Here is a 21,975-nt window from a genome sequence, read left to right as displayed (position 1 = left end):
CTCGTCCACATCGGTGCACCGCACTCCGTCCCCGGTGAGGCCGTCTGGGCAGGGCCCGCAGCGGAATCCGCGCTCCGTGTCGGTGCACGCGACGCCGCGGGAGCACGGCCGCGTGTCGCACTGCGGCCTCCCCGCGTCAACCTCAGCGTCTACGACATGGGCGGGGCCATCCGGTCGGCCACGCATTCTCATCAATCATCATCATCAATCACCGATCATCATCGTCGTCATCATCGTCGCTCACACCGACGCTCCCATGCAGGGCCGTCCATAGGGGGTGTGGGGCCCGTGGCAAATCACAGCTTGTGGGACCCCTCGAAGCCATCTGACACCGTGACGTTAAAGCGCGGGTCCCCTGAAAGCGCGGGGCCCGGGGCAGTCGCCCCGATTCGCCCTACCCTAGGGACTGTTCTACTTCCATCCGGCCGTCTGGAGCGCTCTTCCTTCCGATATTAAGAAGCCAGTGAAGCTATGCACTTTTACATTTCGATTGAAAACTAATTTATTTCTAACTGCTTTCTATGTTTAGTTTGTAGTCATTCCCCCACAGCTACGATTAGCACGGTTATCTACGTACGGCGCGAAAGAAGTTCAACATATATACATACACGATGGACTAAAATAAAATAAAAAAATTAAGCGGAGAGATGACGGACAGAAGGGCATTCTGTTGTCACCTTGCGCTGCGACTCCTGCGCTAGCGCACGTGGGAGGGGTCAAGGTGACGAGAGAGGAAAGGGAACGCGGCAAGGGGGCGATGCCGACGACGTTTGCCGGGCTGCGGTACAAGCGGAGGGCGAGCGCGGCGATCGCGCAGGATCACAGGGGCCGTTTAAACCTCACCGCACGCTCTGCACCCTTGGATCGCTTTTTTTAGCAGAGCCATTTCTGTTATCTGCACAGAGGAGGTGGGGAGAGAGAGAGAGGGAGATGAATGAAAGCGGCACGTTATTAAACACGACGACAAAAACAACAAAAAACGCCAACACAAAGAGAGGCATTCCGAGCATATTCAGCGCCGGCTTTCAATCCATCCATCACCTCCCTCCATCTGTCCATTATAAACATTTACTCGCATTGAGCCAAGTGACAAAGACTGCAGCTCCCCGCTGCCGACCCGAGTCAAATGTGTTGCCTCAATGTAATGGGATTGCTTTCTCCCGACTCAGGACTGCCTCCGTGTGCACGTAGCGCCTCAATTTCAACTTGATGCGCTTCGGTGACGGCTAAAGATAAAGGCGCAGCTCTGAAATTGCTCGCTCACGCCACTGCTGACGGAAGGGGCTTCCACTCTAGTGGGCATTTGGCCTACTCTTCCGTACTGGAAAGACATCTATCCTGGAACTCGTGGGATTCGCCACACATTACCCTACCACTACAACCTCCAAATCGATGAGCATTTATCCTCCTGGGTGGACAGAGACGGACGGAGTGATTTTGAGAAACTTGCCTTATTTTTCAAATGCCACGTCAGGAAATTGAATCGAACCATCGATCTCTAGCCTGCAAGTCCAGTGCACTAACCACTGCACCACCACTCCCCCCACAGACACAGTGCGCTAACCACTGCACCACAGCGGCCTCCAAAAGTGGTATAATACGAGCACCTAAGCGCCGTACGCTGTTGTATAATTCAAAGTAACTTGCTTTTGTCATACTGTGCTTCTATGTCCTCACATACAATGCTCTGCGGATTCAGCAGCCTCCAATGACCAGCGTGGTTGAAGTATGGTCATTGGGGATGGGCGTGTTGAAGTTGTATCGCTCAGGAGTGGCGCTAAGAGATGTCTTACTCCTGTAGTGAGCGACTTCCGACCCACGTCGAGTCGAAGGCTTCTGGTTGACGAGCGTTAAATGGGTTCTTCACATTTCGATTTAAAGAACCAAGTAGATGGGTTCTTCACAGTTCATCGATTTGGTGGGGTTGACCGTGGGTAGATCCGTCTCTTCCCACACCTTCAGTCCACGTGGAGGAGTAGACCAAGTAACATCGAGAGCGTTCGCTCTTGCGGAGGCCTTCCGCCAGCAGTGGCGTGAGCGAGCATTTGTGGAGCTGCACTTTTACCCCGATGATATTGATATTGCATCAATAGAAAGCAGCCATTCTGTTACAGGAGGGCGGCCGGGGAATTGTGGCATGCGTGGCGGGGTGCGTGGGTGAACACGTGGTGGGGTGTGTGGTGAGGTGCATGGCGGGGTGTGTGGCGAGGTGCATGGTGGGGTGCGTGGGTGAACACGTGGTGGGGTGTGTGGCGAGGTGCATGGCGGGGTGCGTGGGTGAACACGTGGTGGGGTGCGTGGGGAGGTGCATGGCGGGGTGCGTGCCTGCTGCTGGACGTCTTCTCGCAGCTCCCGCAAGACTTGTGTGAGCTTCGCCATCTCATTGATCAGCAGTCGGGCGCTCTGGTCGTCTGCAAGAGAGCGGCGGATGACAGAGAAGCCGACTGCCGAGCCGGCCCAGCCAGCGCCGTCGTCCATCAGTTGTCACTTCATAACGCGGCTCGCAAAAGCAGAGAACGGGTCCCGCATCGCCGATAGAATCACGAATTGAACAGAGCGCAGCACACCGGTAATGGCACTCGCGAGCCTGAGGGATCATGCAAAAAAGGAATACACTTTAGGCAACGCCACTGCGTTCAGTTCCGGAGCGTGCGATAGATTGGCCCGCTGGAAAAAATCAGACTCGTACCACTTGAGTCTTTGACAGCTGGATGACACGCTCGCATTCAGTAAATATTCTTGTCGGAACAGGTGACGATGTGAGATGGGAAGAGGATGCGGTGGAACGAGATATGAGCGGAGTGGATGTGAGTAGAGACGAGGCGCAGGAGCAGGTGGAGAGAGAACATGCGAGCAACTGGCCCCATGCAACAATGTCTTAGAAGAAGATACACGTCCTTTGTTTCTCTATGCAAGTCTGTGCGTCTCTGTGTACGTCTCTGATGATCTCTGTAAGTCTGCGGATCATACACGTGCATGGGTCTCGATGTAAGAAGACAGTGCATGCCAATAGAGAAGAGACAGAATAGAAAACCCACGGAGATCTCAACTCGGACCAGCCGACCCCACGCTACAACGGGGCTTCTGGCCTAGGAGAGGAAGAAGCGGCGGTGACAGGGCATTTTAAAATGAGATTGTACATGTGTTCCTCACCTAAGGTCCGTGAATTTGATGACACTGTGAAAACAAAGAAAACGTCAACGTATAAGACGGGTTCAATATAACACCGTGTTGCATTCAAGGATCAACTCTACTCTTTAATATCGCATTGAGAAAGTCAACACGACGATGACCATTGGGTCATTAGGGTCTTGGGTGGAAACGTCAAGAGTGATTCCCGCTCAAATGAGCATAGAGGCAATGGTGCTCATCTCCTCTTTACAGCCCTGAGCCGGTGGTGTAAATTCCACATTACTATGGCGGGGTTGGGGCGAGGCGAGGCAACTCATAAAACAACCGCTGTTAACTTTCCTACAACGTGGTGATTATTATAACGACCCCAGAGGGATGATGGGCCAAGTCATCCACCCCAGAGGGAGTTGAACTCGCAACATTTCCAACTGCGAGGCTGAGAGCCGAGCCCACACGCACATACACAGCAACATTACGATCGAAGGTTATCAAATAGAGGCGAAGGGGAGCAGGGTGGGTGCGCGTTTTGATAAACCGAACTGGGCAATTAGCCGCAGCGAATCGTGGTACCCGCGGATCGCAAGTTCTCAATGAGCGCGCATTGCCAGCTGTGGCGTACGCGTCAGAACCATCGGCGGTGACAGTTAAAATGTCACGAAATGAAACGTAACGCGGGTACAAAGTAGCACGCTGGCCAAACGCTCGCTCGGAATTACACCGGGAGCCAGAGAGGGGGGGGGGCGCACGTCCGTACGGGTGACCACGTGCACATGGGAGACGTCACGTGTGGTGATGGAAGGTGATCAACAGCTGTAATGTCCCACCTGTGTTGAGCAGCGTGTTGTCATCTGCCTGTTGCGAGCAACCTTGCAGACTGGCAACAGTTGCGAGGGACCCTCCCAGGACCAGCTTCATCTCCTGCAGGGAGCCCTGCCAGGCAGCGCTCGAGGTCAGCGTGCCGAGTCACGGCGCCCGCAACGCGAGTTCCATTCCCGCTCACGGCCAACATCAGCGGCGATTATCGGAACCGGTCCCAGTCCCCATGCTGACTAAGCCTTCAATGAGTACGCACGTTGAACTTCTTTCACACCGTACGTAGTCAACTGTGCTAACCGGAGGTGCGGGGGAAGAACAACAAACTGAACACAAAACGCAGCTCTAAAGAAATCAGTTTTCAGTCCTCGCTACGGTGTGTAGTAAACATCAGCTCTGGGGAGACAAAGACGGCGGCGTGGTGCTGTCCACCCACCCCCTCGTGTGCCGTTCCGGTCTTCATAGGTGCTCGCGAACAGCACTTGCCCCAAGAGTCTGTTCAAGGCTATACAGGGGATCTTTGTCTTTCTTTCGTAGAGGGTGGTGGGGGTGATGAGGGTGGTAAAGATTGTAGATGTTCGTGGTTGTGCTAAGTTGAGTTGGTGCTGGGCGATGCGAGTGGGTGGCAATGGGTGATGGTTGTGTCGATGATTAGTGGATTATGAGTAGTGGTGGTGGTAATGGTAGATGATGGTGGGTGGTCACAGCGGTGGTGGTCACAGTGGTGGTGGTCACAGTGGTGGTGGTGGTCACGGTGGTGGTGGTCACAGTGGTGGTCACAGTGGTGGTGGTCACAGTGGTGGTGGTGGTCACAGTGGTGGTGGTGGTCACGGTGGTGGTGGTCACAGTGGTGGTGGTGGTCACAGTGGTGGTCACGGTGGTGGTGGTCAGTGGTGGTGGTGGTGGTCACAGTGGTGGTGGTGGTGGTCACAGTAGTGGTGGTCACAGTGGTGGTGGTCACGGTGGTGGTGGTGGTCACAGTGGTGGTGGTGGTCACGGTGGTGGTGGTCACAGTGGTGGTGGTGGTCACGGTGGTGGTCACAGTGGTGGTGGTCACAGTGGTGGTGGTGGTCACGGTGGTGGTTGTGGTGGTCACGGTGGTGGTGGTCACAGTGGTGGTGGTGGTCACGGTGGTGGTCACAGTGGTGGTGGTGGTCACAGTGGTGGTGGTGGTCACGGTGGTGGTGGTCACAGTGGTGGTGGTCACGGTGGTGGTGGTGGTCACAGTGGTGGTGGTGGTCACAGTGGTGGTGGTGGTCACAGTGGTGGTGGTGGTCACAGTGGTGGTGGTGGTGGTCACAGTGGTGGGTGGTATTCGTGATGGTTGATGGTGAGTGTAGCGAGTGAGAGTTGTGATTGAGGTGGTGGTGGTGGTGGTGGAGAGTGCACAGACTTAAACACACTCTGGACATAAATGTTTCCATCGTATGGGGATTCTATCGACATTTGACACTCAGTATTTCCCGTTGAATCCAAATAAGAAAAATGCACTCTGGAATGTTGCTTCTGGCTATGAACATTAAATCGAAACTGCACACCGGTCTCTAAGACGCAACGTGCTCTCGCGTTGCCTCGATCATCTCGTCTCATTCCACACCCCCCGGTCGTTCACGGCCCCCATCCAAGTAAGGCCCACGGAGCTATAGAAGCTATAGAAGCTATAGAGTGAATACGGCTACACGTGAACACGTGAACACGGCTGCTTTGCGCGTTTCCGACGACTTCTGTTGCCGTTGTCGCTGCGCGCGCGAGAGACGTCGCGCCCCGGGATCAGCGGCGCTGGGGGGGGGGGGGGGGGGCGGAGGGGGGGGGCCGAGTCGTGGGAGCGCGTGGGGCCCCGGGGGGGGGGGCGAGTCGTGGGCGCTGGGGGGGCCCCGGGGGGGGGGTGGGGGGCTCGAGTCGTGGGCGCGCGGGTCCCGGCACGCCCGGGGCTCGATGAGCGGTCCCTTGAAGACGCCGCCGACCCACGTCTCGTCAACCCACGCGCGGCGCGTGGGTTGACGAGACTCGGGCGACGGCGACCTCTGTCCGGCCTTCCAACTGAATTGACGCGCCGTCGATATTTATTTATTTATTATAAGAAGTCCGTGCACCGCAGTGCGTCTGCAGCGCTGCCGCGGCGGCGTTGGCGCCTGCGAGCGCGTCTCTCCGTGCCGCTGTGGCGCGTCACGGGAGCGCGGAGAGACGCGCGGAGCGTGGAGCCATGCGCGGGTTTGTGGCCCCGATCTGCTTCGACAGCCCGAGAGGTGATTCGAAAGCATCGCACGATCCAAATCTTCACCGCGCCGCCGATACGCAGCCAATGTCACCGACATCCCCCAAGCCTCAGCAGTGGCCGGTGACTGGCTTCGTGACCTCTACGTGCACACGTACAGCGTGTACGCGTACAGCGTGTACACGTACAGCCTCTACGTGTACACGTACACTGTGTACACGTACAGCCTCTACGTGTACACGTACACTGTGTACACGTACACTGTGTACACGTACACTGTGTACACGTACACTGTGTACACGTACAGCGCGTGGCTGCTGCTGCTGCCTCCACAGCAGCCTCAGCGCTGTGGAGGCAGCAGCAGCAGCGAGGGTTGGTGGATCACACCCAGATGTCGTGGAACTCCCTTCCCGTGGGCGTCATGGAGGAGCCGTGCCCCCCCCCCGGCTTGCCCGGAGAAGACAGTGCAGTATGAGATCTCTTTTACCAGTGGCAAAATATAATGGTAGGTTTTTACCCTTTTAACTGGTACAAAACTGACACCTTTATTCAAGGCATCATGTTTGCAATGACCACAACACAAGTAGTCAATAAAGCAAACAAAAAGAAGCAACTCTGATAAGGATAATAATATGCACTGTCCTTGAAGTTGATTGGCCCACACCCGAGACGGCTTTCTTTAGAGCCTAGTCCCCATTGGTGTAGGGCCAGATGACACCAGAAGGCGTACAACTCAAAAACAGTGCAATATCAGAGTATTGAGAGTTCGGGGTAAACATTTACACTATGAGATCTCTTTTACCAGTTTATTGCACTGTTTTTGAGTTGTACGCCTTCTGGTGTCATCTGGCCCTACACCAATGGGGACTAGGCTCTAAAGAAAGCCGTCTCGGGTGTGGGCCAATCAACTTCAAGGACAGTGCATATTATTATCCTTATCAGAGTTGCTTCTTTTTGTTTGCTTTATTGACTACTTGTGTTGTGGTCATTGCAAACATGATGCCTTGAATAAAGGTGTCAGTTTTGTACCAGTTAAAAGGGTAAAAACCTACCATTATATTTTGCCACTGGTAAAAGAGATCTCATAGTGTAAATGTTTACCCCGAACTCTCAATACTCTGATATTGCACTGTTTTTGAGTTGTACGCCTTCTGGTGTCATCTGGCCCTACACCAATGGGGACTAGGCTCTAAAGAAAGCCGTCTCGGGTGTGGGCCAATCAACTTCAAGGACAGTGCATATTATTATCCTTATCAGAGTTTCTTCTTTTTGTTTGCTTTATTGACTACTTGTGTTGTGGTCATTGCAAACATGATGCCTTGAATAAAGGTGTCAGTTTTGTACCAGTTAAAAGGGTAAAACTCTACCATTAAGACAGTGCAGGTGAACAGACGAAGCGGCCTCCCACGTGGTCCATAGGCATGGGCCAATGCCTGGAACGTCACCTCTATGACGTATGTGTTGAGATGTGTTGGTTCGTTCTGCTTGTGCACAACTGCCAACGCAGCAGCAGCATCACCAGACTATTTAAATGAATATTGGTAATGACCATGTACATGCAACACGTACAGCACTCGTGTCAATCCACTGCTGGATGAGGGCCTCCCCACGCCTGTGTGGTGGTCATCATCCATCCAAATGCTATCCAGGCTCAAACCCGCTTAGCTTCTGAGCGCTGATGAGACCCGGCACGTTCCGAGTGATTATGTCATAAGGCGATCGCGGTTTGTAAAATACGTGATGTATAACTCTATAGGCCGCAGGTCTCTGCATATAGCGTAGATCACCAACGGCCATAGATACCCGCCACGGAACTTTAAATGGGCCACATCTGTAGACCAAGTTTCTCTCAAACCATGGCTGTCAACTAAGGATAGAGAATGATGTCATTGGACCTGGCGGGGAGGGGGGGATGGAGGGGGCTGTCATTCTACAAGGCACACATTGTCGAGGAATACACCACAGCAGACGGGAATTGCGTCGTGCCTGCTTGTTTTTAGACATTACGATAAGATAACCGGGCTGACTCTTGGCATTGCACTTTGGGTGTGGGCGCTGGAGTCTGGAGCAAGGCAGGGAGCGCGCGAGACGGCTGGACGCGTCCCCTCGTGTCCACACGTTCTGCGGCCTCGCTGCTCGACCCCTAGCCCAGGGCCTTACATTTCAGCCGGGTCCGTCCGCGGTGGAAATGGTCACCAGCACAACCGGACTGAGATTGGCAGAGATCGCCGGTTCGATCCAATCTCCCGGAGCGACGAGTGAAACGACGCGGCGAGCTTCTTCAATCGCCCCCCGCCTTTTGTCAGGCCACGAGCAGTCAGCAAATCGGTGCACCACAGTTGGTAGATGGGCAGGCCACGCTATGGTGGGCGAGATATGTCGCTCCGGTGGGAGAGAGTCGGCCACACAGCCTCGAGATGGGCTCTCGAGAGCTCCTTCTAGTCGAGGCCCTTCTGCCAGCAATGGCCTGAACAAGAAATTGCAGGACTGCACCTTTTACCTTGTACCTTTCCGGATCAATGATACAATAATTAATACCGTACCCGGCACACCACATACACCTTCCGCTGTGATGGTGGCTGCCAATCACATGCCATCCACTCCAGGCTGCCAGCGACCCAGAACAATCTTTTTAAGTGATATCAATCAAACCCTGACCTGCCCTGACCCGCACCACCCTGACTCACGCTGCCCTGCCCGCCCTGACCTGCCCTGACCCGCACCACCCTGACTCACGCTGCCCTGCCCGCCCTAACCTGCCCTGACCCGCACCACCCTGACCCCCCCCCCATGCCCTGTCCTTCCCTGACCCACCCTTCCCTGCCCTTCCCTGACCTGCCATGACCCACACCACTCTGACCCGCCCCCCCCCCTGCCCTGACCTGCACGCGAAAGGCCGAGAGCTGCCCCGTGCGGATGGTCAGCCGACTCGCGTCGCCGGGCAGCGAGCGCAGGATCGGGGGCAGCCCCGCGGCCGAGTCGACGAGGCGGCAGTCGACGAAGAGGCTCACGGTGGCGTGGCCGCCCCGCAGGCCCTCGAGGCGCACGAGCAGCGAGTGCCGCTCGCCGTCGGCCACCGCCACGCGCTGCAGGGTGACGAGGTGAGGCGTCCCGTCGGCCTTGAGGTAGCGCACGCCCGCTGCGCGAGAATTGGGGGAGAGATGCGGCCACGAGTCGCCCGCGTTGCGCCCGATGATGCGCGCTTAAGCTATTTTTATTTTACCAGGTAAAGCCCACTGAGCTATGGAGCTCTTTTTCAGAAGCGACCTGGCCGCAAGTGATAGGCCAACGAAGTGGCTTATCGCGTGGACATTTATAGCAGCCAAAGTCTGACAGCGAATCTTTCGAGATGTGGAGTGTAAAACTAGAGGACCCGGAAAAATACACGCGACTACGGGGAGAACATCAAAATATACAGCAGACGTCAGAGTCGGTATTGAAACCCACAACTCCCTATATACCAGGCGAGGTAGTTAACATCTCACCACTGCAGCACCCTCACAACGTGAACGAGCGAGCAGTACGCCACCAACACGTGACTCGCCCTTTCACGTAACACAAATATATCCACAGCAAACCCCCAGTTAGCGTCGGGGATGCATTCCTGAAAGGTACAACGACGAATATCAAAACAACGTGAATCAAAGCAGTTTAGAGGGTGAGGTGGAGGCAAAGCCTAAGAAGCGACGGATACGAGAAATGATGGATGGTGCTGTCAGCAACGTGAACTCGGGGTTGAAGCCACCCAAACCAGACAGCGGTGTTAGTGAAGTGACGACGTAGTTGTGAAACGACGTTGAAGGGGGAGCCGTAAATCGGGGTATCGCTGTGCATGCGGGATTTAGACACATCCCGTCAGCCACACGGCCTTCTGAGAATGCATCATTGCAGCAGAAGTTGGTTCCAGTATAAGCAAATCAAACTCTGAACCGGCTTTGACACGCATTGCCACATCCGTAGAGTCGGGCGTGTTGATGAGAACCAATACTGCATCCTGCCAGTTGTATATATCATAGGGCAAGAACCCCTCTCTGCTATCTTAGTTCGATGCAAAGTCTAAATAATGCAGGACGCAGAATATTAATTCAGCGTCATTGTCCATATAAGTAGCAACACAATCGTCGGATCTCATAAGCCAAGCAGGCACGAGCCTGGTCACGACTTGGTATTGCGGAATTTAGTTTAGCTTTTATTTTCAAAGCACCTCGTCGTCTTTCAAAGCGATGCCCTTCCAATGTTCCAAGTTCCATGTTCTCGGTGCAAGTGGATTCATGCCGGAACGGGCTGATTCATTAACTCACAGGGGCACCTCATCATAATTCGACTCGCGTCGCCATAAATGTTGGAAACTGATTTATAAAAGTTTATGGAAGGTGGCTTTCTCAAGGTCAATACAGCTGCTGCACTATTCTCACTACGTGAATGTTACCTTTTTTTTTGCCTTGCACACCAAAAAAAGGGGCTGTGTTTTTTTTTTATAGAGGCAGGCTATGCCGCACGGTACGTGTCCATTTTTTACGACGGACTTTGAAATTGATGCCGCGATGTTATTCTAACCATCAATCTCGCCGCCTCGTGCGGTGTCTGCTACGGGACCGCAGCCACTGCAGCTGTCGTGGCTGTCCAGACACCACCAATATTTCATTTTTTGAACGGATACAAATATATAATTTTTTGCCCGTATCAAAATTATTAAAAACTAAACTATTTCATTTTTATGCTACGCAACTTTCTCAGAAGCGACTGGTTACAAATAATAACTCGACGAAGTGGCTTATCGCGGGGGAATTTAACGCAGCCAAATACTCTAAACGTATGTTTCTAAATGTGGAGGGGAAAAATCCACGCGACCACGGGGGGAACATGCAAATTCCAAATATACAGCAGGCGTCAGGGTTGGGATCGAACCCACAACCTCCATGCATACCGGGCGAGGTAGTTCACATCTCGCCACCGCGGCACCCCTATTGCCAGAAAGTGGAAAGCCTCTCCTTTTTTCATCGGATAAAAATGGTAAAAGCGCAGCTCTGATATTTCTTGCTCACGCCACTGCTGTTTTGGCCTACTCTTCCACGCTTTAACCCACAACAGACGACTTGCCGATTGATTAATTGCGGTGTATAGATTTATACAGCTGGGTAGACAGATGGCGGGTTTTAATTCAAGACATTAGCCAATTATTCAAACTGCTGTGCCAGGAGATGGAATCGAACTGGATTGCACTTTACGCAGCAAGATATATGCAATATTTTGAAATCTCCAAGAAAGGAAAAAAAATATTAACATACCACTGAATCACCGATCAATTGAGCTCCACACTTCTCACCTTTGTTGACCCTGCCGGCCAGGATAACCTCCAGGTGCTTGGTCCCATTGGCTCGCGAGTAGATCCCGACGAGCGAGCCCCCGGCGTGCGGGGAGAGGCGGAACGCGGTCGCGAAGTTCACGACGTCGCGAGAGCGGATGTTGGCGAGCGCCGCTGCTATGCTCGCGGCCTGGCCCACGCCGGTCGACAGCAGGTCCACCACTGAGGACGTGGGCACGGTCATACAGGTCCGTGATCACATAGGGTCAGTCCTACAGGTTCACTACTTTATTAAGATATGAGATGAATCCCAAAGGTCCATCACTCTAGCAGGAACATAAGAACAATTCCACAGGTCCAGCACTCTATTGACAGCATGTGATAAATCCCACAGGTCAACCACTACATTGATAACTTTTCAACTGTCCATAAGGTCCACCAATATCTCCAAAACATTGGAAGAGGCATGAAGTCCACCACCATATTTACATTCTGAAAACCATCATAGCTGCACAACGACTTTGAAGTCACGAGAACAGACCTTGAGCTCCACCACCATGACGACATTGAGAACACAACAATCTCAAAGGTCCGTCGGGGATCCTCTCCACATTTAGAGACATGCCTTTAGATTATTTGGCTGCTATAAATGTCCACATAAGCCACTTCTTTGAGTTATCATTTGTGGCCAAGTCGTAAAATAAGATTTAAAAAAGTTTGTATTTAGTGATTTGTTCACCTTTCCTATGCTTTGCACTCCAATCGTGTTTTTGTGTTTGTTGTTGTAACATTTTCACCTGCCCCGACTTGGCAACAGTGAAAACGAGCTGTATAGCTCATCGGACTCCTCCTGTCTAAACTAATATTCTGATCCACCTTGAAGTTCGCCGCCACAGTAAGGAGCTGGGGTGGACCCCACGGGTCTCCAACCACGGTGTCGAGGACACGCGAAGCGGTCTCGCGGGGTCAACCACGTGATGAGAACGTCACGGACACTTTAGAAAAAGGCCTCTCGCCGGCGCAATTCTCAACCAAATCTCAAAACCTTTTTTTTCTTTTTCATCAAAATCTATTTTTTAGTTTCCCGTGACTGACGTAGTTTGCGGAGAGTGAAGGTCGTGGGTCCTGGGGATTCATAAGTGAAGGTCGTGGATCCAAGGGCTTCATTGTGTTCCGCGTGCTCGCGAGAGTTTGCCGCCATGTGTGTGTGTGTATGTTGCCGTGTGTGTGTTGCCGTGTGTGTGTTGCTGTGTGTGTGTGTGTTTCTGTGTGTGTGTTGCTGTGTGTGTGTTGCCGTGTGTGTGTTGCTGTGTGTGTTGCTGTGTGTGTGTTGCTGTGTGTGTGCTGCTGTGTGTGTGCTGCTGTGTGTGTGCTGCTGTGTGTGTGTTGCTGTGTGTGTGTTGCTGTGTGTGTGTTGCTGTGTGTGTGTGTTGCTGTGTGTGTGTTGCTGTGTGTGTGTTGCCGTGTGTGTGTTGCCGTGTGTGTGTTGCTGTGTGTGTTGCTGTGTGTGTGTTGCTGTGTGTGTGCTGCTGTGTGTGTGCTGCTGTGTGTGTGTTGCTGTGTGTGTGTGTTGCTGTGTGTGTGTTGCTGTGTGTGTGTTGCCGTGTGTGTTGCTGTGTGTTGTTGTGTGTGTGTTGCTGTGTGTGTGTTGCTGTGTGTGTGTGTTGCTGTGTGTGTGCGTGTGTTGCTGTGTGTGTTGCTGTGTGTGTGCTGCTGTGTGTGTGCTGCTGTGTGTGTGTTGCTGTGTGTGTTGCTGTGTGTGTGTTGCTGTGTGTGTGTTGCCGTGTGTGTTGCTGTGTGTTGTTGTGTGTGTGTGTGTTGCTGTGTGTGTGTTGCTGTGTGTGTGCGTGTGTTGCTGTGTGTGTTGCTGTGTGTGTGTGCTGCCATCTGTGTGTGTTTCCGCTGCCGTGAACGCTCGCGGGCCAAGTGACAGGGGACCCTTCAGCCACATTTGAATGCCACCCTCCCTCCCTCCCTTTCTTTCTTTGTCCACGCCTCAGCAGAACAACGCTCGCATCCCCCCCCTCCCCCTACAGGGGGTGGGACGGTCGCTTGGGTACTTATACATTTACGCACGCAGTCTTTACAACACACAATCACAAAGATCCCCCGTATAGCCTTTAACGGATTTTGGGGCAAGTGCTGTTCGCGAGGAGTACCGATGAAAGCCGGCACAACACACGAGAAGGTGGGTGGGCGGCACCATGCCCGGGCCGCCTTTGTCTCCCCAGTACTGATGTTTACACACCACATCACGGACTAATTTTAAGGCTAAGTTGACCTACTGGAGGCCACGGACCGGTTCAAATATTTGCCTCTGTTTTGTCCCGTGAGTGGGAATCAAACTTTCCACTCCACTGCCTCTCTCTCTACAATACAACACACACACGCATCATCATCATCAACCATGATCAATCCTGGACGAAGGCCTTACAAGCCATCGCCATCTCTCATGGCCATGAGACGCGGCACTCCACCTTGCACACACGAGCTGATGTTCTCCTTCCATCTCCCAGGCGGACGTCCTCCTGGGCACGTTCCATTCGTGGGCTGCCACCCTCTCACTATGCCAATCGTCACAATGATGTCCATAACCTGCGCGTGTGTTCTCTCAGCGTACATCTCCCCACGCTTCTCTGTAAACTTTACATTCTTAGCAAATTTTACGAGAGAAGTCAGAACAGCAAATGTGCACTCCATCTGTTCCACGTGTATGGGATAGTGATGCTTCTGTCGCACGTGTGCGTTTTCTCCACTCATTCATTAGCAGGAAACATCTTAATATGTAGAGGACCGCAGAGCTACGGCAACTGTTGGTCGCACTGGCTCTTCTGCGGTTCTTCCTGTGCGCCGTTGCGTTACGCGTTTACATTACTGTCATTATTATCCAGCAGCAATTTTTTTAATAATGCATTCTGCGGATGAAGCCTGTTATACAATTCCTGCTGGGATGCCATGCAGATGCTATTGGCAAGAGCACTTTATTACTGCACAATAAGGCAGAAGAGTCTTTCACATATATACATACTGTATATATTACGATTTATACTGTGGTTTGTTTCAATTTGCGTACGAATGCTTCCGAAGTATACAATGCGTGAAAACTAATTGTTATGCATCATATGCGTGTGGGACAAGAGTCTTACATCTGAGCCCCGAATCGGATGCATCGCACCTGCAGTGGAACCCCCACAGAACACTGCATCGGTACCGTTCTCACTCACTGACGCCACCACATCGCACTGACTCACCCTCTTAAAGGTCCCTCTCATCTCACTCGACTCCCCTCCACGCTCTCTCCTACCTCCCCCCTCTCATCTCACTCTACTCCCCTCCACGCACTCTCCTACCTCCCCCCTCTCATCTCACTCTACTCCCCTCCACGCTCTCTCCGACCTCTCCCCTCTCATCTCACTCTACTCCCCTCCACGCTCTCTCCTACCTCTCCCCTCTCATCTCACTCTACTCCCCTCCACGCACTCTCCTACCTCCCCCCTCTCATCTCACTCTACTCCCCTCCACGCACTCTCCTACCTCCCCCCTCTCATCTCACTCTACTCCCCTCCACGCACTCTCCTACCTCCCCCCTCTCATCTCACTCTACTCCCCTCCACGCTCTCTCTTACCTCCCCCCTCTCATCTCACTCTACTCCCCTCCACGCTCTCTCCTACCTCCCCCCTCTCATCTCACTCTACTCCCCTCCACGCACTCTCCTACCTCCCCCCTCTCATCTCACTCTACTCCCCTCCACGCATTCTCCTACCTCCCCCCTCTCATCTCACTCGACTCCCCTCCACGCTCTCTCCTACCTCTCCTCTCTCATCTCACTCTACTCCCCTCCACGCACTCTCTTACCTCCCCCCTCTCATCTCACTCTACTCCCCTCCACGCACTCTCCGACCTCTCATCTCACTCGACTCCCCTCCACGCTCTCTCCTACCTCCCCCCTCTCATCTCACTCTACTCCCCTCCACGCTCTCTCCTACCTCCCCCCTCTCATCTCACTCGACTCCCCTCCACGCTCTCTCCTACCTCCCCCCTCTCATCTCACTCTACTCCCCTCCACGCACTCTCCGACCTCTCATCTCACTCGACTCCCCTCCACGCTCTCTCCTACCTCCCCCCTCTCATCTCACTCTACTCCCCTCCACGCTCTCTCCTACCTCCCCCCTCTCATCTCACTCGACTCCCCTCCACGCTCTCTCCTACCTCCCCCCTCTCATCTCACTCTACTCCCCTCCACGCACTCTCCGACCTCTCATCTCACTCGACTCCCCTCCACGCTCTCTCCTACCTCCCCCCTCTCATCTCACTCTACTCCCCTCCACGCACTCACCTGCCTCTCCCCTCTCATCTCACTCTACTCCCCTCCACGCACTCTCCTACCTCCCCCCTCTCATCTCACTCTACTCCCCTCCACGCACTCACCTGCCTCTCCTCTCTCATCTCACTCTACTCCCATTGACATTCTCGACGTAAAACAACATGGACACAACATGTATACAACATGTATACAACATGTAAAACCACATGTAATACAACATGTAAAACAATATGCAGTATGCAAGTATTCTTACACAACCCATCGGCCGTCCGGCCTTCCTTCTGGGAGTGGATACTTTCAGCGGCATTGATTCAAGACAAGCAAACGCTGTGAATGTCAAGCGAAGGCCGAGCCGCGTGTTCACGCGGCAGTGTTGGGGAGAGAGCGAGCCGCGCGCCGGCTCCTGGCGCGTGTGGGACGTTCAGAGAGGAGCCGGGGACGATGTCGATTCCGCCCCCCACTCGGTCATTCACCCCGGACGCGGTGAGCGGGGAGCCTCCCGCCGGGGTGACGCGGGGAGAAAAACACGAGATCCTCGTGCTTGCACCCCGACACACTTCACCCCGGGAAAACAACAACAACAACAACACGAGAACGCTCGACACACACAGCACACATCTCCTGCACGCACGGGACGAGACGTCGCCACTCCGAGGATGGATTTCCGTCACTGCTAAAGCCGCTTAACACAGACAGAGACAGAGAGAGATCTCGTGCTTCCCGTGTTGAAGCAGCGCGCAGGCAATAATCGTGTGGTGTGTGTGTGGGTGGTGTGTGTGTTGTTTGGTGTGTGTGTGGTGTGTGTGGTGTGTGTATCTGTGTGGTGTGTGTGGTGTGTGTATGTGTGTGGTGTGTGTGATGTGTGTATGGTGTGTGTGTGGTGTGTGTGTGGTGTGTGTGGTGTGTGTGTGGTGTGTGTGTGTGGTGTGTTTGGTGTGATGTGGTGTGGGTGTGGTCAGGTGTGTGTGGTGTATTTGGTGTGTGTGTGGTGTGTGTAGTGTGTGTGGTGTGTATGTGTGGTGTATGTGTGGTGTGTGGTGAGTGTGGTGTGTGTGTGGTGTGTGTGGTGTATGTGTGTGGTGTGTGTGGTGTGTGTGTGGTGTGTGTGTGTGGTGTGTGTGTGGTGTGTGTGTGTGTGGTATGTGTGTGTGGTGTGAGTGTGGTGGTGTGGTGTGAGTGTGGTGGTGTGGTGTGTGTGGTGTGAGTGTGCACGCGGCAGATTTAAGCTACAGCTCCATTCGCAGGGACCTGCGATCTCGTCATGTTGGCAGAGACACGACAGCGCCACACAGGAGTGCCACTCACCGGAGAAGTTCACCTCCGTGGTTGTGGTGACCCGGGAAGAAGCTGGGCAGGAATGGATCAAAAGCGCCAGCAGGAGATACATCACCATGGCCTCAAGTTAAGAAGTGTCTCTGTCGCTAAATACACAGCGAAAAATATTTATGAGTAAAATTATATGAATATTTAAATTGACCGACAACTTCGCCTGTCACTGCTGGACTAGCAGAGCAGCGGAGTTTGTCAGACACCATCAACATTCCACGGAATGCTGCCGGGAGACTGCAGCTGCAGCAGCAGCAGTTCTGAGCGATGTTTGCAAAGATCGACAAGCCTCGAAGGGAGGTTATAAATCAACTGCCGAAAATCGACAATGGATTCTCTCTCTATATATATACGGTCTCTCTCTCTATATATATACGGTATCCCTGCAACGGCCCATATCTCACTCGGAAATATTAAAAGGTGGGAGGGATCAAGCTCGTGAGTGAGTTGAGCTTGATGCAAAAATAAAAAAAATTCCGACACCCACATAAAGGCGAGGTCTGTGTCTGCCGTGCGGGCCGCGTGGGTGCGACGGGGCTGCTGCTGCGAGAGGCGCATTGCCAGCGTCCCCCCCCCCGCCGTCAGGGCCCGGGGGAGCAGAGCCCGGCCAGCTGGCACGGCACGGCGCGCATGCACAGTCGCGATGGCTTCGTCAGGAGGGCGAGATGCGTGCGGCGTGTCCACTGCGGGCCGCTCGGGATTTCAGGTGTGGCCTTGCCGAGCTAATGGATAACGGCGCAGAAGACGAGGAGGCTTCATGTGTGTGTGTGCGTTGAACTTCTTTCGCGCCGTACGTAGCCAACCGCGCTCATCGGATGTGCGGGGGAAGGACAACAAACTAAACACAAAAATCGGTTATATAAAAAAAACGAGTTTTCAATCAGGAGATGCACTTACGCGCTGTGCCCTGGGGTAGCACAGGAGGCATTGACATCAGTCCGAACGGCGTAAAGACCACCGGCCGGGTTGGTGCGAGGGCCACGTGTTGGGAACACATGCGGGAGAATCGACAGGAATGCTCGAATTGCGTGGAGACTTTTGCGGAGGTTTAATTTCACCGCTCACGTTTACGCCACAGTCGGTGCAGCTACCTGGCAGGAGATGTGGTGGGTAGGGCAAGGGAAACGCACGGAGGGAATGGCAGGTCACCGCAACAGGATTCGGAGTGGCCTCCACGAGTCCGGCGGTCACAATGAGAAGATCTGAGAGCAGATAGTGGAACGAGACCGTGGAGGCAGAGCTTGGAGGTGGCTGTGTGTCTCCCGCGGGATCTGGCAGAGGGCGGAATGAGTTGGTGGTGAGGTGGTGGTGAGGTGGTGGTGGTCTCGATGGCTGGGGGCCGTGATGATGGCGTGATCGTGATGTTGAGCTGCAGCTCGGCTCCCCTACGTAGGGGAAATGTGGGGGAACTTTCGTCAGGGATGCCGCACAGACTGTTGAGGTGTCACCCCTGTCGTGGCGATTGCTCTGATTTTGTCAGATGTTTCACCTCCGACTAGCACGGTTGGCGACGTACGGTGCGAAAGAAGTTCTACATTTAACACGTAGGCTTTCGCGACCAATATTATTCATAATATAGGTTCTGACCCAAAAACCTATATTATGAAGTTCTACATTCATACATCAATATGTAACGTGGTGTCTCCCTGAGTGGCAATGGCGGGGGCACTGCCACATTTTATTAAGATAATATTCCGAAGAAAATTCTCAAAATGATCTCGACGCCTATTGCATTATGCTTATATATATAAATATATATATATATATATAAATATATTTATATATAAATATATATATATATATAAATATATACAATCGTCGTACCAAGTTGGCGTAGTTGCTCGTCGTGGCAAGTGTTCCTGGTAACGAGTGAATGACAACGATTGCCATCAAAGAGCCCCGAGTGGCACCACGGGCTCGAGGGCCTGGCACCAAGCGCGGATGTTGGCCGAGCTGAAGCAGTGGCGGTCGAGCAACGTCCGCCACGGTGATGATGGACGGTGATGATCATGATCATGATCATTCTCGAGCGCGGTGGGCCCTGGCTAGTCGACTGCGACTCTGCCGCGTCCACTGCCGGGGACGATTTGCGAGCAGCCATTGCCCTGAAATAGCCGCCAGGCCTCCCAACGCGCCGCGCCGGTCACAGGGATTGCTTGACCATATTTCACCACGCTGGTCAGAGTGCGAGAAGAGTGGGGGGCACCGGACATGTTCAGATGTCACTGCCACCAGTGGCAGATCCACGGGGGAAGGGAGGGGGCAGTCGATGGGACCCCCAAAGATTGCTGTTTTATTAACACAGCAATACCCCGTTGACGTCTCTCCCTTTGACATCGTTTCTCGCAAATACGTCGTCACTTTAGTAGCACCGCGACCTGATTCGCGCCGCCTCAGCCCCACACTTACATCGCTCACGGCACCGTCCGTCCTTGCTCGTGTCCGCCGCCTCTCAGCCTTCGCCTCCGCCACCACCGACTGCTGTAAATCGCTTTATTTGACGTCGTTTCGATATTCGTAATCGCACCTTTCAGGGACGCATCCCCGATGTAAACCAGGGTATTACCATAGTGCATTTACTACGACAAACGCATTGACGTGTTTCATTATTAAAATTTAAACAGCTTAACATTTTCCGACCGTCTGTTGATGATGCTGCTACTGCTGATGATGCTGCTGCTGGTGCTGATGATGCTACTTCTGATGATGATGCTGGTGCTGATGATGATGCTGCTGCTGAAGATGCTGTTGCTACTGCTGCGGATGATGCTGCTACTGCTAATGCGCATGATGATGCTGCTGATGACGCTGCTGCTGATGCCTGCCTGCAGCGGCAAATGCAATTCTCCGTAGGCTCGACACCGCTGAACTTGCCTTTGGCTCTAAGTATTTTGACATTTTCTTAAAATAGGCTACATTGATAGCGGCATTGAATGACCCAATGGAGCTGAAACATTACAATTAATTCGTATCAATGATACTCACATTCCCTCGTCAGCCAGTGTGTTACAGCTACAAGAGTATCATTCATAGTCGTGTGTGTATGTCGTCGTGTGTGTATGTCGTCGTGTGTGTATGTAGTCGTGTGTGTATGTTGCCCTGTGTGTATGTCGCCGTGTGTGTATGTCGCCGTGTGTGTATGTCGCCGTGTGTGTATGTCGCCGTGTGTGTATGTAGCCCTGTGTGTATGTAGACCTGTGTGTATGTCGCCGTGTGTGTATGTCGCCGTGTGTGTATATCGCCGTGTGTGTATGTCGCCGTGTGTGTATGTAGCCCTGTGTGTGTGTGTCGTCGTGTGTGTATGTCGCTGTGTGTGTATGTAGCCGTGTGTGTATGTCGCCGTGTGTGTATGTCGCCGTGTGTGTATGTAGCCCTGTGTGTGTATGTCGCTGTGTGTGTATGTCGCTGTGTGTGTATGTAGCCGTGTGTGTATGTCGCCGTGTGTGTATGTCGCCGTGTGTGTATGTCGCCGTGTGTGTATGTAGCCCTGTGTGTGTATGTCGCTGTGTGTGTATGTCGCTGTGTGTGTATGTAGCCGTGTGTGTATGTCGCCGTGTGTGTATGTCGCCGTGTGTGTATGTCGCCGTGTGTGTATGTCGCCGTGTGTATGTCGCCGTGTGTGTATGTCGCCGTGTGTGTATGTAGACATGGGCGGTGGCTACGCACGTTGCCTGTAACCTAGCACTGGTGGAGGCAGTGGGATTGGTGGATCACACAAATGCAGTGAAACCTCATCTTTGTCAGCGTTGCGGTGTCATGCCCTGCGCTTGCCGTGTTCAGGAGGCACAGCAAGTTGACTCATTTCCATCAGTATTCTATCTGTACGGGATAGAGTTTTGCCCCCTGGCACGTGCGGGGTTTCTCCCACGTGTATAATAAACGACACAGATTATGGACTCATCGATTGACTGAAAACATCTTGACATGAAACCCCATTGTTGCTGGATCCTCAAAAGGAGTAATTGGCCTCGGTTTGGTTTTGCTGGATAAATATATTAATACTGTTCGTATTATATAGACGGGATGAATCCTGCTTTTATCGTAGGAGAATGTATTTCGCATGTGCGGCGGCGTGTCGACGACGATGATGATGATGGCTTTGCCGCGTGTGGTTAGGCAAGAGAACGCTGCTACTGCTGCTGGCACATCGATGAAATTCCTGGCTTTCTGGCACGGTTATTTATTTATTTATTACGTTGATACAAACCATTAAAAATGGGCCTTGTATCTCACACGCACGCGTGCGCTGCAAACGCGAAACTAGGAAACCACCTCCCACGCCACGCAGATCGTGTATCTCGAGCGACTGCGCGTCTCCATCGCTGGGCGCACGGAAATGATCTCGGAAGCTGCTCCGCTTGTCTTTGCAGACTTGTGATGTTTAATGTAGCCTTGGGGATCCGTTTAATGATCAATATCAAGCACTGTCGCTAATGGAGTGGGGGGGAGGGGTTAATTGGAGTGATTATTTCTCCCCTTCTGGGATTAAGGTGGAGAGATTATTGAAATCTGTCTCACTGCAGAAAGGGGCTCAGTGCCGATGCTCATATCGCGATCTCGTGTCGGTGCTAATTAAGTTCGAGCTCAATCAGTGGAGGGGGAACAGCGATTCCGATCTCTGACGAGCTCTAAACACTTCGCCTCCATCATTACCATCTTCTTCATCGAGAGATACCGACGCCTCTTCAGGTTTGGCTGCGTCAGCGTGCAGCCTCTGTGTGATTGTGGCGACGCGCTTTGCACGGTGGTGACACTTGTGGTGGCTCGCAGCAAGACGCCCCTGGGTTCGAGTTACATCTGCGGCGACTTTCTGCGTGGAGTTTGTTGTATGCGAGGGAGCGACACCTTATCCCAGAGAG

At 53.1% G+C, this 21,975-nt stretch overlaps 1 protein-coding gene across 1 annotated transcript in view; it reads right to left on the bottom strand.

Moving 5' to 3' along the window:
- Window positions 1-1,010, bottom strand: part of LOC144734785 (thrombospondin-3-like) — a 35,405-nt gene extending 34,395 nt beyond the window's left edge. The window contains 3 exon segments of the mRNA XM_078617157.1: window positions 1-149; window positions 844-928; window positions 930-1,010. Coding sequence (XP_078473283.1) covers window positions 1-149; window positions 844-928; window positions 930-1,010 — 315 coding nt within the window.
- Window positions 1,011-21,975: the final 20,965 nt, after the last annotated feature.

This window comes from Lampetra planeri, chromosome 53 (genome assembly GCF_965212315.1).
Source record: "Lampetra planeri chromosome 53, kcLamPlan1.2.h2, whole genome shotgun sequence".
NCBI classification, from domain to species: domain Eukaryota; kingdom Metazoa; phylum Chordata; class Hyperoartia; order Petromyzontiformes; family Petromyzontidae; genus Lampetra; species Lampetra planeri.
This window is presented reverse-complemented; position numbering and strand designations above follow the sequence as displayed.